This window comes from Eschrichtius robustus, chromosome 6 (assembly GCF_028021215.1).
Source record: "Eschrichtius robustus isolate mEscRob2 chromosome 6, mEscRob2.pri, whole genome shotgun sequence".
In the NCBI taxonomy this organism is placed as follows: domain Eukaryota; kingdom Metazoa; phylum Chordata; class Mammalia; order Artiodactyla; family Eschrichtiidae; genus Eschrichtius; species Eschrichtius robustus.
The window spans coordinates 8588113-8605700 of NC_090829.1; the positions used below are offsets into that span (position 1 = coordinate 8588113).

A 17588-nucleotide genomic window follows, 5' to 3' on the forward strand; every position below is an offset into this window, starting at 1 on the left:
AGAGCAGGAGAGGCAGGCAGGAGGGGCGCTCCAGTACCGGAGGAGCGGGAGATGAGTGGAGGATGTTTGTCCTGCCCACTCAAGCCCAGGAAGCCTGCTGGGCTCCCAGGTGGGGTCCCCTGCCCTCTGGCACCAGAGGTGGGGGGCACACGTGGGACCCTGCTGTTCTGATGAGCCTAATCCCCACCCCCCACAGCCACCAGAACGTTTCCTTTTCTGTGGATCCTAAGCATAGGCCCCACCCACTACCCAAACACCACCCCTGCTTAGTCCCTACCCTCTACAGACAAGGCCTTTTCCACTTTTTTTTCTTTTTTTTGCTCTTCCTCTTTTTTACTATTGTGGTTCTGTTTTAACTTCCAGTTGTTGTTTCATCTATATTTTTATTTTTATATTCTTTCCAACATATCTGTTAGTTTCCTAGTCTAATTTTATTTTTTACTTTGTTACTGTTCTCCCCCCCTTTTTTTTGTGCCACTCTGCATGGCTTACAGGATCTTGGTTCACAAGCTGAGGGTTGGGTCAAAGCTCCTGCAGTGGGAGCTCTGATTCCAAACCACTGGACTAAAAGAGAACCTTAGACCCCTCAGACTGGAGTGAGATCTCCCAGTGGTCCTCATCTCGGCATCAAGACCTAGCTCTACCCAATAGCCTACAAAATCCAGTGTTGGAAGCCTCAGACCAAACAACCAATAAGACAGGAACACAATCCCACTCATCAAAAAAAAAAAAAAAAAAAAGAGAGAGAAAAGGCAAAAAAATATGTCACAGATGAAGGAACAAGGTAAAAACCGACAAGACCAAATAAATAAAGAGAAAATAGGCAATCTACCTGAAAAAGAATTCAGAGTAATTATAGTAAAGATGATCCAGAATCTTGGAAATAGAATGGAGGCACAGAATGAGAAAACACAAGAATGTTTAACAAACATCTAGAAGAACTAAAGAACAAACAAACAGGGATGAACAACACAATAACTGAAATGAAAAAAACACTAAAAGGAATCAATAACAGAATAACTGAGACAGAAGAATGAATAAGTGAGCTGGAAGACGGAATGGTGGAAATAACTGCCAAGGAACAGAATAAAGAAAAAAGAATGAAAAGAATTGAAGAAAATCTCAGAGACCTCTGGGACAACACTAAACAAATAAACATATGAATTATAGGGGTCCCAGAAGAAGAAAAAAAGGAAGGGTCTGAGAAAATATTTGACGAGATTATAGTAGAAAAATTCCCTAACATGGGAAAGGAAATAGTCACCCACGTCCAGGAAGCACGGAGAGCCCCATACAGGATAAACCCTAAGAGAAACACACCAAGACACATATTAATCAAACTAACAAAAATTAAATTCAAAGAACATATATTAAAAACAGCAAGGGAAAAACAACAAATAACATACAAAGGAAACCCCAAAAGGTTATCAGCTGACTTTTCAGCAGAAACTCTATGAGCCAGAAGGGAGTGGCAGGATATATTAAAGTGATGAAAGGGAAAAACCTACAACCAAGATTACTCTACCCAGCAAGGATCTCATTCAGATTTGACGGAGAAATTAAAACATTTACAGACAAGCAAAAGCTAAGAGAATTGAGCATCACCAAACCAGCTTTACAACAAATGTTAAAGAAACTTTTCTAGGTGGGAAACACAAGAGAAGGAAAAGACTTACAAAAACAAACCCAAAACAATTAAGAAAATGGTAATCAGAACATACATATCGATAATAACCTTGAATGTAAATGGATTAAACGCCCCAACCAAAAGTCACAGGCTGGCTGAATGGATACAAAAATGAGACCCCGATTCCTGAGTCATCGCCGCGGCGGGGCGGGGGCGGCCGGGCCGGCGCTCCTCGGCCGGTTTCGTTTCCCCCGCCGGGCGGCGCACATGGCGGGGCTGCCGCGGGCGCCGGGGAAGCTGGCGACGTTGCGCCTCTGCCGCGCCCGGCTCGCGGGGGCCGCCGGCTCAGCCCTGACAGCCCCGGAGGGAACGACGGGCGCGGGGACCGGAGCGAAGGTTGCCGAGCTGTTGCGCAGCCATTGGTACCTGTATTGGGGAAACATAGCATACAAGCAAGAAGCTTACAGCCTCAGTGGCGAAAAATTTTTCATGTCAGAGACCGAGAACTCTTGCAGTCGTTTATGTCATCCCTTCTTCTCCAGACAGAGGATACCAAAAAGTTGCAATCAAAGATCTCTTCATCTTATTGATAAAGCCACTAATAAGCCAAAATGTCTGTCAACGTCAACCGCAGCGTGTCAGACCAGTTCTATCGCTACAAGATGCCCCGTTTGATTGCCAAGGTTGAGGGCAAAGGAAATGGAATCAAGACAGTTATAGTCAACATGGTTGACGTAGCCAAAGCGCTTAATCGGCCTCCAACGTATCCCACCAAATATTTTGGTTGTGAACTGGGAGCACAGACCCAGTTTGATGTTAAGAATGACCGTTACATTGTCAATGGATCTCATGAGGCGAATAAGCTGCAAGACATGTTGGATGGATTCATTAAAAAATTTGTTCTCTGTCCTGAGTGTGAGAATCCTGAAACGGATCTGCATGTCAATCCAAAGAAACAAACAATAGGTAATTCTTGTAAAGCCTGTGGCTATCGAGGCATGCTTGACACCCATCATAAACTCTGCACATTCATTCTCAAAAACCCACCTGAGAATAGTGACAGTGGTACAGGAAAGAAAGAGAAGGAAAAGAAAAATAGAAAGGGCAAAGACAAGGAAAATGGCTCCGTGTCCAGCAGTGAGACACCACCACCACCGCCACCCCCCAATGAAATCAGTCCTCCGCATGCTGTGGAAGAAGAGGAAGATGATGATTGGGGGGAGGATACAACAGAGGAAGCTCAAAGGCGAAGAATGGACGAAATCAGTGACCACGCGAAAGTGTTAACCCTCAGTGATGATTTGGAAAGGACTGTTGAAGAGCGTGTCAATATCCTGTTTGATTTTGTTAAGAAAAAGAAAGAAGAGGGTGTTATTGACTCATCTGACAAAGAAATTGTAGCTGAAGCAGAAAGACTGGATGTAAAAGCCATGGGCCCTCTTGTTTTGACTGAAGTTCTTTTTAATGAGAAAATTAGAGAACAAATTAAGAAATACAGGCGCCATTTCTTACGATTTTGTCACAACAACAAAAAAGCTCAACGGTACCTTCTTCATGGCTTGGAGTGTGTGGTAGCAATGCATCAAGCTCAGCTCATCTCCAAGATTCCACATATCTTGAAGGAGATGTATGATGCAGACCTTTTGGAGGAAGAAGTCATCATTAGCTGGTCAGAAAAGGCCTCTAAGAAATATGTCTCAAAAGAACTTGCCAAAGAGATTCGTGTCAAAGCGGAACCTTTTATAAAATGGTTGAAGGAAGCAGAGGAAGAATCTTCCGGTGGCGAAGATGATGATGAAGATGAGAACATTGAGGTGGTGTATTCAAAGACTGCCAGTGTACCGAAAGTTGAAGCTGTGAAGTCTGACAACAAGGATGATGACATTGATATTGATGCCATTTAAAGGGGTGGGTGCAGCCCAGCTTAACAGTGTAATGCTGAGAATCTTTCTGCATCATCAGCCAGAAGTGCAACATGTATGTGCAAAAGCTAAAATGGCTTAATGTCATGCTACACTTTCTACTAAAAATGTATTGCTGTGAGTGGTCTGTATTTAAACCCAACAAGACATCTAGGGAGTCCATACACATATCAGTGAGCAGATGTAGTTTGCTTATTTACAGCATGTTTCTTTTTGAAAATTTAGTGGTGGACACATTTGGATCACATTTTTACAGTTATAAAAACAAAGATTTGATTTCGGTCGTTCTTCACATTTTTGGCTCTGATTGACTTAAGTAAGCTAAAATAATTGACTCCTTTAAAAAATGTTGCACCATCATTTAATCTGATAGGATTATTGGAGCCTGTTAGGTATTGTTAGGTGCTGAGACTGTAAAGAGGTCTCAGCAGAAGGTGAACATGAACTTACCAATACCTCACTCAGTCATTAAGAAATGTAGTACTTTTAAGTCTTATTTCTAGTCCCTCAGATGGGCATCTGGTAATGCACATTCTTCCCATGCCAAGGTGGACGGATGATCAAATGACAGTGCAACGCCTTTATCTCACTGAGATGTTAAAATGACCCGAGTGTCCTATAGATAATTCTAAGAACAGGTTTTGAAACTTGAATTGGTTTTTTTTTTTCATTTCTTCTATACTTGCCCCAAATTGTAGTCTTTGAAGTCATGTGCATTGCACGTTGGATGAGCCAGGGGAATTACTACATTAACATAAGCATTTTATTATGTGTATGTAGCTCTTGCTTTATACTGAGAGAAAACTGAAACTTTGGGGAGTGATTAGTAAGCTCTACGATTTTATTTGGGGGAAGCAGGAAAAGGTAAACTTAATCTCTAGCAAAAACTGAGCATAATTTTTCAGCATTTACTCTTGATTCAAATTACAATTTCAAAATATTTAGACATACTGTATCTTTTGTTCATTGTGGCTTTTTCCCTTGATAAACTGGTTCTTTGATGGAAAAAAAAAAAAAAAAATGAGACCCCTATATATGCTGTCTACAAGAGAACCACTTCAGATCTAGGGACACATACAGACTGAAAGTGAAAGGATGGAAAAAGATATTCCATGCAAATGGAAATCAAAAGAAAGCTGTAGTAACAATACTCATATCAGATAAAATAGACTTTAAAATAAAGACTGTTACAAGAGATAAGGAAGGACACTGCATAATGATCAAGGGATCAATCCAAGAAGAAGATATAACAATTATAAATATTTATGCACCCAACATAGGAGCACCTCAATGCATAAGGCAAATGCTAACTGCCATGAAAGAGGAAATTGACAGTAACACAATCATAGTAGGGGACTTTAACACCTCACTTACACCAATGGACAGATCATCCAAAAAGAAAATAAATAAGGAAACACAAGCTCTAAATGACAAAGTAGACCAGATAGATTTAATTGATATTTGCAGAAAATTCCACCCGAAAGTGACAGAATACACTTTCTTCTCAAGGGCACACAGAACATTCTCCAGGATAGATCACATCTTGGGTCACAAATCAAGCCTCGGAAAATTTAAGAATACTGAAATCTTATCAAGCATCATTTCTGACCACAACACTATGAGATTGGATGTCAATTACAAGAGAAAAACTGTAAAAAACACAAATACATGGAGGCTAAACAGTGTGTTACTAAATGACCAAGAGATCACTGAAGAAATCAAAGAAGAAATAAAAAAATACATAGAAACAAATGACAATGAAAACACGATGACCCAAAACCTATGGGATGCAGCAAAAGCAGTTCTAAGAGGTAAGTTTATAGCAATTCAATCTCACCTCAAGAAACAAGAAAAATCTCAAATAAAAAAATCTAACCCTATACCTAAAGCAACTAGAGAAAGAAGAACAAAGAAAACCCAAAGTCAGTAGAAGGAAAGAAATCATAAAGATCAGAGCAGAAATAAATGAAATAGAAACAAAGTAAACAGTAGCAAAGATCAATAAAACTAAAAGCTGGTTCTTTGAGAAGATAAACAAAATTGATAAACCCTTAACCAGACTCATCAAGAAAAAAAGGGAGAGGGTACAAATCAATAAAATTAGAAATCAAAAAGGAGAAATCACCACTTACAACACAGAAATACAAAGGATTATAAGAGACTACTACAAACAACTATATGCTAATAAAATGGACAACCATGAAGATATGGATAAATTCTTGGAAAGGTACAATTTTCCAAGACTGAACCAGGAAGAATAAGAAAATATAAAGAGACCTATCACAAGTAATGAAATTCAAATTGTAATTAAAAATCTTCCAACAAACGAAAGTCCAGGGCCTGATGGCTTCAGAGGTAAATTCTATCAAACATTTAGAGAAGAGCTAACACCAATCCTTCTCAAACTCCTCCAAAAAATTGCAGAGGGAGGAACACTCCCAAATTCATTCTACGAAGCCACCATCACCCTGACACCAAAACCAAAAAAAGATATCACACAAAAAAATTATAGACCAATATCACTGGTGAACATAGATGCAAAAATCCTGAACAAAATACTAACAAAAAGAATCCAACAACATATTAAAAGGATCATACACCATGATCAAGTGGGATTTATCCCAAGGATGCAAGGATTTTTCAATATATGCAAATCAATCAATGTGATATACCATATTAACAAATTAAGGAATAAAAACCATATGATCATCTCAGTAGATGCAGAAAAAGCTTTTGACAAAATTCAACACCATTTATGAAAAAAACTCTCCAGAAAATGGGCATATGGGCAACATAATAAAGGCCATATAAGACAAACCACTGCAAAGATCATACTCAATGGTGAAAAACTGAAAGCATTTCCACTAAGATCAGGAACAAGACAAGGACAAGACAAGACACTCTCACCACTCTTACTCAACATAGTTTTGGAAATCTTAACCACAGCAATCATAGAAGAAAAAGAAATAAAAGGAATACAAATTGGAAAAGAAGAAGTAAAACTTTCACTGCAGATGACATGATATTATATATAGAAAATCCTAAAGATGCCACCAGAAAACTACTAGAACTAATCAGTGAATTTGGTAAGGTTGCAGGATACAAAATATTTATGCACAGAAATCTATGGCATTCCTATACACTAACAATGAAATATCAGAAAGAGATATTAAGCAAACAATCCCATTCACCATTGCAACAAAAAGAATAAAATACCTAGGAATAAACCTACCTAAGGAGGTGAAAGACTTGTACTCAGAAAACCATAAAACAGTGATGAAAGATATCGAAGATGACGTAAACAGTTGGAGAAATATACCATGTTCTTGGATTAGAAGAATCAATATTGTGAAAATGACTATACTACCCAAAGCAATCTACAGATTCAATGCAATCCCTATCAAACTACCAAGGGCATTTTTCACAGAACTACAACAGAAAATTTCACAATTTGTATGGAAACACAAAAGACCCCAAATAGCCAAAGCAATCTTGAGAAAGAACTACGGAGGTGGAGGAATCGGGCTCCTGGACTTCAAACTATACTACAAAGCTACAGTAATCAAGACAGTATGGTACTGGCACAAAAACAGAAATATAGATCAATGGTATGTGATAGAAAGCCCAGAGATTAAACCCACACACATATGGCCACCTAAATTACGACAAAGAAGGCAAGAACATACAATGGGAAAAGACAGTCTCTTCAATAAGTGGTGCTGGGAAAAGTGAAGAGCTACATGGAAAAGAGTGAAATTAGAACACTCCCTAACACCATACACAAAAATAAACTCCAAATGGATTAAAGATGTAAATGTAAGTCCAGACACTATAAAACTTTTAGAGGAAAACATAGGAAAAACACTCTTTGACATAAACCACAGCAAGATCTTTTATGACCCACCTCCTAGAGTAATGGTAATAAAAACAAAAATAAATAAATGGGGCCTAATTAAACTTAAAAACTTTTGCACAGCAAAGGAAACCATAAACAAGATGAAAAGACAACCCTAAGAATGGGAGAAAATATTTGCAAACGAAACAATGGACAAAGGATTACTCTCCCAAATATACAAAAGCTCATGGAGCTCAATATCAAAAAACAAACAATCCAATTAAAAAATGAGCAGAAGACTTAAATAGATATTTCACCAAAGAAGACATACAGATGGCCAAGAGGCACATGAAAAGATGTTCAACATCACTAATTATTAGAGAAATGCAAATCAAAACTAAAATGAGGTATCACCTCACACTGGTCAGAATGGCCATTATCAAAAAATCTAGAAACAATAAATGCTGTAGAGGGTGTGGTGAAAAGGGAACCCTCCTGTACTGTTGGTGGGAATATAAATTGATACAACCACTATGGAGAACAGTATCGAGGTTCCTTAAAAAACTAAAAATAGGACTACCATGTGACCCAGCAATCCCACTACTGGGCATATACCCTGAGAAAACTATAATTCAAAAAGAGACATGTACCATAGTGTTCACTGAAGCACTATTTACAATAGCCAGGACATGGAAGCAACCTAAATGTCCATCAACAGATGAATGGATAAAGATGTGGCACATATATATGATGGAATATTACTCAGCCATAAAAAGAAATGAAACTGAGTTATTTGTAGTGAGGTGGATGGACCCAGAGTTTGTCATACAGAGTGAAGTAAGTCAGAGAGAGAAAAACAAATACCGTATGCTAACGCATATATATGGAATCTAAAAAAAAGAATGATATTGATGAACCTAGTAGCAGGGCAGGAATAAAGACATAGACATAGAGAACGGACTTGAGGACACAGGGTGGGAGGGGGAAGCTGGGGTGAAGTGAGAGTAGCATCGACATATATACACCACCAAATGTAACATAGCTAGTGAAAAGCAGCAGCATAGCACAGAGATATCAGCTTGGTGCTTTGCGATGACCTAGAGAGGTGGGATAGGGAGGGTGGAAGGGAAGCTCAAGAGGGAGGGGACATGGGGATGTATGTGTGCATGTGGCTGATTCACTTTGTTGTGCCACAGAGGCTAGTGCAGTATTGTGAAGCAGTTATACTCCAATAAAGATCTATTAAAAATAAATAAATAGAAAAACAAAAACAAAAATGTCAGGTGGTGTACACAAACTCTACAACTTCCCATTAGTCAACATGGCCTGGAAAAGTGCCAGGATGTTGCTGTTCAGGGCAATAAAACAAAACAAAACAAACAAAACCAAATGGGTTTCTTTTTCTGAGATAATCTCCATGGTACCTCGGCTACCTTGCCTAACTCCCAGTGGAGTTTTTCGAGAGATGTCAGCTCTTCTTCTAAAATAGGATTTAAGTTTGAGTGCATACTTGTGATGCCTGAAGATGGTTATTTTAATGACTGATGGGAGTAGGATCCATGCTGTAAGGGGGTTGTATAAATTACAGATACAGAAAGCCCCAAGAGGCATGGCCAGGTCGGGTCCTAACACCCAGGCTCCTCCCATCCTGCCAAGGTGTACCGAGGATGTGTATGACTGTACTACCTAATTAATGAGGCAAATTCTGGGATCTGTTGATGCTCGCTCCTAATGAACGCATACAGTAAGGCAGGATGCTTCCACTTAGATATGCAAATGAACATAATTTTAATTTTGTTCCATATTTCTTCTTTCCAAAGCAATTGAGGTTTCACAATCTGGAAAAAAATGTGGTAGGAGACAAGGAGCATTAGAAATGGGCTTTCTCCCTGAGGTAATTTACCTGAAACAAGAACCCTCATGCAAATAAATAAATAAATAAATAAAATATAAAAGTTACCATTTGGTGCAGATTAGAGAAGCCTTCCTGTCTTCATTTGGGAGTCCCACTGGGCCTAGAACACTCTATGCTCAAGGACTCTCAAAGTTGTTTGTTCTTTTTGTTTGTTATTCCTTCCTTTGAGTGTAGTTTTAATGACTGTTGTTTGTAAGAACAATGTATTTGAAAAAAAAAACATGTTAGGAGTGAATTAGGATATAAAGATATCATATCCAGCTGTGTTGAATAACTAGCTGAGCTTGGAGGTTATAACAGAGGTTGGGATAAAGAGTGAATCCAGGTTTTGTGGAGTCCAAAGCTTATATAAGCTGGGGTACTCCCTTTAAGAAAAAAAATCAAATTAAGAATATAAAATAAGGTACTGAAACTTAGAAGGAGTCAGTGTAATTGGGGGACCCTAAAGCTTAAGTTTCATTGGTTTCATGGCAAATTAACCTTTGCTGGGATCAAAATCTTATCAGAAAACCATATATGACCTGATAATTTATATTGTTTTGTATAAACATGAACAGGACATTGATCAGTGGCTTATGTGTTTTGTAGCAGAGAAAAATAATTATAGACGATATAATGGTTACAGGTATGTTAGTTTTCTAAGGATGCTGAAGTGCAATACCACAAACTGGGTGACTTAAACAATAGAAATATATTGCTCCCAATTCTGGAGGCCAGGAGTTGAAGATCAGGGAGTCAGCAGGGTTGATTCATTCTGAGGACTGTGAGGGAGTACCTCTTCCATGCCTCTCTCATAGCTTCTGGTGTTCTGCTGGTAATCTTCAGTGTTCCTTAGCTTGTAGATGCATCGCCCTGATCTCTGCCTTCATCTTCACATGGTGTTCTCCCTATGTACTTATTTGTCTCTGTCCAAATTTCCTCTTCTTATAAGGACACAGCTATATTGGATTAGGACTCACTCTAATGACCTCATCTTAATTTGATTATCTGCAAAAACCTTATTTCCAAATAAGGTCACCGTCATAGGTACTGGAGTTAGGACTTCAACATCATTTGGAGGGACACAGCTCAATCCATAACAACAGGTGACACAATATTAATATATGAACTATCTTAAGAAAGTCAATGTCCTCGGTGAAAATGCTCCGGCATGCCCCTTACATCCTTCTTATTCTAATAGGTGGAAATGTACTCAGACAATGTCAGAATTTATCATTTTGTCAACATAAAACCAACTTGTAAAGTAAGTCTAAGTTAATCCCTTCCATTATGTACCTAGAAAACTCCTATGAGTCCTTCAAAATGTTGTTGAGATATCACTTTTTTGGAGACACCGTTTCTAGCCCACTTATCCTATGATTCCTGCTCCAAATCCACCCCCAAGTTTCTCCCCACTGACCTCTGCCTGGAAAAGCAAGTTCATGGACACATCAACTGGGCTCTCAAGTCTTGTGACTTCAGGCTGGGATCAGCCTGTGGGGAACCTAGGAGAAGACGGGAAAGCGTCAAGTGGGTGAGATCTGGGGATGTGTTTCCCCAGATCCTTCCTGTGATCTGATGTCAGGCTTTGTCTCAAATGAACACCATTGTTCCTCTCAAGGCCTCTGACTCTATAAAAAATGTTTCTCCCCTGGTACCGTTTCCTCTCCTTTGGACCTTGGATGAGAATAACTCAGCTTCTTCTATGTCCTGGGTGAGGGTTCTTTGCCCTATATTTCTTTACATCCACACTTTTGTTAAAAATCTTCTCCTAGAATTATTCTATTTTAAATGTCCTATCTGTTTAGTGTTGGGAGCTTGACTGATACATCCTCCAATACACAAATTTAATCACTCCCTCCTCTATCTTTCTAGTATATGGGACTTAATTCTGTTTGTCTACTGGGTTGGTCAAAAGAGAAACCTTCCATAAGATGGCTCTAGTAGCATTTAGTTTTCTTTAACTTAATTCAAAAATTTTTTGTTAGATTGTATGTGACAGCTGTCATATCAGCGTGCACTTAAAAACAGACATCAAAATTGGTGAATTTTTGTGTAGCTATTGTAATATTGAAGGTGGAAGTAAAAAGCAACATTTTTGGCATATTATGCTTTATTATTTCAAGAACGGTAAAAATGCAACTGAAACGCAAAAAAAAGATTTGTGCAGTGTATGGAGAAGGCGCTGTGACTGATCAAACGTGTCAAAAGTGGTTTGTGAAGTTTTGTGCTGGAGATTTCTCGCTGGACTATTCTCCAGGGTCTGGTACACCAGTTGAAGTTGATAGCGATCATATCGAGACATTAATTGAGAACAATCAACGTTGTGCCACGTGGGAGATAGCCGACATACTCAAATTATCCAAATCAAGCGTTGAAAATCATTTCCACCAGCTTGGTTATGTTAATTGCTTTGATGTTTGGGTTCCACATAAGTTAAGTGAAAGAAACCTTCTTGACCGTATTTCTGCATGCGATTCTCTTCTTAAATGTAATGATGAAAATGTTCTGTTTTTAAAACAAATTGTGATGGGTGATGAAAAGTGGATACTGCACAATAATGTGGAACGGAAGAGCTCGTTGGGCAAGTGAAATGAACCACCACCAACCACACCAAAGGCCAGTCTTCATCCAAAGAAAGTGAGGTTGTGTATATGGTGGAATTGGAAGGGAGTCCTCTATTATGAGCTTCTTCTGGAAAATCAAACGATTAATTGCAACAAGTACTGCTCCCAATTAGACCAACTGAAAGCAGCACTTGATGAAAAGCGTTCAGAATTAGTCAACAGAAAATGCATAATCTTCCATCAGGATAATGCAAGCCCACATATATTTTGATGACCAGGCAAAAACTGTTACAGCTCGGCTGGGAAGTTCTAATTCATCTGCCATATTCACCAGACATGGCACCTTTGGATTTCCTTTTTTTTTTTTAATCTTTACAAAATTCTCTTAATGGAAAAAATTTCAGTTCCATGGAAGACTATAAAAGGCACCTGGAATAGTTCTTTGCTCAAAAAGATAAAAAGTTTTGGAAAGATGGAGTTATGAAGTTGCCTGAAAAAACGGCAGAAGGTAGTGGAACAAAAGGGGGAATATGTTGTTCAATAAAGTTCTTGGTGAAAATGAAAAATGTGTCTTTTATTTTTATTTAAAAACCAAAGGCATTTTTTGGCCAACCCATAGAATATCATATGTTGCATTCTGTGTCAATAGTTGTCTACACATGCCTGACTCTCCTACTAGGTTAAGAGAAGGAAACTACCAAGTTAGACCACTGCAGAAGTAACAATGATATCCTGTCTTTTCAATTTAGAATTCACGTACTCAATTAGAATGACTAAATCTGGCATTTGATTAAATCTGCCTCTTTCTCCTTTTCCCCCCTGTCACTAGCAATTGACCTCTAAAAGCAGCCAAGTTAGCAGTGTTTATTTCCAGATAATAGGTCTTCCCTGTATAGCATGTTGCTTATCAAAATTAAGTAAATGAAAAGATATAATCATAGTGAGAAAAAAGGTGAAAATGTTAACTTCATTCCATATAATAATTGTGCAAGAAACACCACTCTCTTTTTCCAAAAATCAACTTATTTCACAGGTTTAGAGGGAAATTGAACCTTAACAATTTCCCATGTTCCACTTCTGAAATTTTACACAGTGACAAGATGTTTGGAAAAGATGCTGTGGGACTAGTCATGGGTCATTTGTCCACAGAATTATGCCAAGGCCTCCACTGTCCTGGAATATCTCTGTTTCATCTGTTTCAGGTTTGGGGCCCTAGCATACTTCTTTGAGGCTTCCTCTGCACCTATAGGCTTAGGCATGCCTGATAAACCATTTTCTTTCTGAAATCCTTCGTCACTACCAGACTGTATGGAAGCTCTACCCCAGTCTCCCCTTGCTCTTCCCTTTTAACTCTCCAACATTCAGCCAAAGGTATATTTCTTCCCCTTGATGTTTTTCACTAAAACATCTTGTCTATAGCTTAACCCTCTTTCTTCAGCTGTTTGACATGTCTGCTGAAGTCCCCTAAGGTCTTAGCATGGTGGAACAGAAAAGCCACAGAGAATTAGGTGTTCAGCTTTGATCACAGGGGCAGCAGAGCTGGGAGGAAATAAAAGGTGAAAACCCCCTCCACAGTGATTGGAATTTCAAAATATTATCCTACCATAATATCATACATTGAGTTGGAGAGGTAAGCGCCTGACTATGAAGAAGAAATGAAGCAGGAATCTGGAGCTAATGAGATTAGGACGGGGTTAAGAAGTAGCTGAAGACAGATGGAGGTAAGGCAGTTGAGAATACCAGCCTGAATCAGAAACAAGTTATCTCCAGGCCTTTTTAATGGTTGAATCTACAGGCACTGACTGTCCTTTGGGCAGACTAGGGATGTTCCCAAGGAAAGACGTGATCACACATGAGCTTGAGATGGCAATTCAGCCGTGTCACCATTTCATGAACATTTACAACAAAGTGTATGAGTAACAGGGTGGGAACCCATGATGCCATTCCTCAGTGTCGCCAGAGGTTGCCCAATAACAAGAAATCAACAACCAGGAGCATCCATGGAAAAAGTCCTGCCATATACCACTGGAGAAATCCCTTTTGTTGCCTCTGAGTGACGCTGTCCCTTACCTGCAACTGCATGGAGTATTTGTTCCTAAGAGCACTTGCTTCTACTGGCTGCTTTCTGCCATTTCCACTTTTGCCTCGCTAACCTGAATTACCTAAATTGCAGCTCTGTGGTTTCTTGTATCGTTTCTTATACTCACCAAACGTGTAGATTCACCCAATGAAACCGGCTTCCACTTCTTCTTTTATTCACTTGTCCAGGAATTCAGCATTTCTTGATCAGTGATTCTGAAACTCGAGCATGAATCAAAATCACCTGGGGCAAGGGGGTGGAGGGGGGGCTTGTTAGAACACAGATTGCTGGGCCCCACCCCCAGAATTTCTGATTCAGTGGATCTGGGGTGAAATGTGAGAATTTTCATTTCTAACACTTCTCCAGTTGATGCTGATGCTTCTGTCTCCAGGTGATGTTAGTCTAGCAATGCCAGAACACAAATGCTTACATTTAGAAATGGGAAACTTAGTTCTGCTCCCCTGAAAGTGTTTCCATGACAAAGAGATCATTCTATTTTTCTCTGTCAAAAGTGGTTATTTGTTTTCCATCCCATGTGCTTTGCCACAGTTTAGGAAATTGAAAGAATGTAAGAATTTTGATTCTGTAGTTACTTTCAAGTCAGGCTTATGCAATGCCATCTGAATTATTTATTTACTAAATATTTAGTAAGCATTTACTTTCTGTGGTAGGTATTATGAGATATATGAAGAGGAGACATACTGCATCTTGTATGATGGAGGTAAAACTACGTCATCAAAAGCCCGTAACTTTTGGAGTCCCAAAGTCTAGGTGAAAGCTCATCGCTGCTACAAGGGATGCGAGCTATGACTGTGCCGAATTTGTGTTGATTGCACATCCCAGGGCCACTATGTCATTTATTTAAACTAGACCTACATTTCCAGGATTTCTGTTCTGTGTGTGATTCCAGCTAGGGTTGGACACAAGAGAAATTTGTGCAAGATCTGGAAGCAGCAGCCGTTACACCCTAAGTCACTGTAGGGCAACTTGCATTATGCATTTTGTCACTGATCTCAGGGCTCACCTCAAGGGCATTGGCAGCAGCCAGGCAACAGTCCCCCAGTTCCTACCATCTCCTCCTTCATCTTCTCCAAGATCTGGTGCAGGTGCATCTACAGCCACATGGTGAAAGGTACCAGTCTCTCCTTCTCATTGCCCACTTCACTGAGACTGGAGGCAGGGAGACACAGACGTGGGCTCCAATTTGTTCTCATGGGATCCAGTTTGTCCTTGTGGGACCCACCTTTTCCTTGGGCTTCCAGTTTGTCTTCCACTTTATATAACATTTTCTTAGGACTATTAGCCCTGGTCACATATAGTGACTTCCATCCCATACCAGACAAAGAGATGACTTTTCATAGACTCTTCATCAGCTCTCACAATTATGTATGGTCCAATCTCTTACCAGATCCCTTATTCCACATCACTCTTGGTGGTTCTGTCCCTCTATCAAATCCTGGTTGATAGAGACACCATTCACATAGACTATGACATGAATGCAGCTCTTTAGAGTTTTGCAATGCACAACCTGTGCCATCATAGACATTATCTCTGTTCTAATACTCATGATCTGAATGACTTTTGTCAACCTATGGAACTTCACTTAACTTCAATTTGCTCATCTGTAAACTGATAATATCAAGAAGTAACTCAGAGTATTATTCTGAGGATGAAATGAGCTGGCATATACAAAAGGTCTTGACCACTCTGATTTAATGCAATCATATAATCCTGAGTTTTTATTCTCTGGACCATTATTCTGTTTTATTTTCTACATATCACCTATCACCCTGTAATACACCTTATTTATTTCTTTTGCACATGTTTATGATCTATGTTCCTCCACTAGGATATAAATTCTATGAAGGAACGTGCTTCGTTTACCTTGTTTACCATTGTGTTCCCAATGCTTGGCCCCAGAACAGGCTTTGGTGCTCACTAAGTTGGAGTTAATAGATGGATGGATTGAAAAAAGGAGGAGTATGTATGGATGAATGAATAAATGAATACAATGCCTACAAGACTGGCTAGTTCATGGTGAGAACTCAATATAGGACAGTATTCTTTTATGAATTTGTAAACTGGTCATGGAAATGTGTCCACCATTAGCCACAATAACTAACAGATTAAGATATAGGCCATAAAATGGTACTTATAGAATCTGAGATCACAGGGAAGTCATATTTAGTTAACCAATAAGCCAAGACGTTATGGATAAGAAGACATTTCTTGGGGAGTCTTCAATTATGGATAAAATTAACTGGAGAGGTTTGTATTTGAGAGTGGTAAAAAGAGGAAAAAACACAGGTGCCCAGGCTGTGAAAGCATGCACTTGGCTTCCCGAGGTACCCCTTTCCCCTTCGTGAGTAGAGCCTGGGTACAGAATGTCACCATCCTTTGCATGATTTCATCAAAAAAGCCTTCTGACAGGTCTCCCATCCTCTAGCTTTCTCCTGGTTTCAGTCCATCTTCTCCAGGATGACCCAGGGTCTTGGTGCTCTGGCCAGGTGTCAGGCCTGAGCTTCTGAGATGGGAGAGCTAAGTTCAGGACATTGGTCCACCAGTGACCTCACAGCTCCTTGTAATATCAATCGGCGAGAGCTCTCCCAGAGATCTCCATCTCAATGCTAAGACCCAGCTCCACTCAATGACCAGCAAGCTCCAGTGCTGGACACCCCATGCCAAACAACTAGCAAGACAGGAACACAATCCCACCCATTAGCAGAGAGGTATCCTAAAACATAATAAGTTCACAGACACCCCAAAATGCACCAGTGGACATGATCCTGCCACCAGAAAGACAAGATCCAGACTCATCCATCAGAATACAGGCACCAGTCCCCTCCACCAGGAAGCCTACACAACCCACTGAACCAACCTTACCCACTGGGGGAAGACACCAAAAACAACGGGAACTACAAACCTGCAGCCTGTGAAAAGGAGACCCCCAAACACAATAGGTTAAGCAAAATGAGAAGACACAGAAATATGCAGCAGATGAAGGAGCAAGGTAAAAACCCACCAAACCAAACAAATAAAGAGGAAATGGCAGGCTACCTGAAAAAAAATTCAGAGTAATGATAGTAACGATGATACAAAATCTTGTAAATAGAATGGAGAAAATACAAGAAATGTTTAACAAGGACTTAGAAGAACTAAAGAGCAAACAAACAGCGATGAACATCACAATAAATGAAATGTAAAATTCTCTAGAAGGAATCAATAGCATAATAACTGGGGCAGAAGAATGGATAAGTGACCTGGAAGATAAAATAGTGGAAATAACTACTGCAGAGCAGAATAAAGAAAAAAGAATGAAAAGAATTGGGGACAGTCTCAGAGACTTCTGGGACAATATTAAATGCACTAACATTCGAATTATAGGGGTCCCAGAAGAAGAGGAGAAACAGAAAGGGTCTGAGAAAATATTGGAAGAGATTATAATTCAAAACTTCCCTAATATGGGAAAGGAAATAGTCAATCAAGTCAAGGAAGTGCAGAGAGTCCCATACAGGATAAATCCAAGGAGAAACATGGCAAGACATATGTTAATCAAACTATCAAAAACTAAATACAAAGAAAAAATATTAAAAGCAGCAAGGGAAAAGCAACAAATAACATACAAGAGAATCCCCATAAGGATAACAGCTGGTCTTTCAGCAG

At 39.5% G+C, this 17588-nt stretch overlaps 1 protein-coding gene across 1 annotated transcript; it reads left to right on the forward strand.

The window, feature by feature from the left end:
• Positions 1-1956: 1956 nt before the first annotated feature.
• LOC137766118 (eukaryotic translation initiation factor 5) lies at positions 1957-4504 on the forward strand. The gene has a single exon (XM_068545858.1). The coding sequence runs from the start codon at positions 2239-2241 to the stop codon at positions 3529-3531; it is 1293 nt and encodes a 430-aa protein (XP_068401959.1). The 5' UTR covers positions 1957-2238; the 3' UTR covers positions 3532-4504.
• Positions 4505-17588: the final 13084 nt, after the last annotated feature.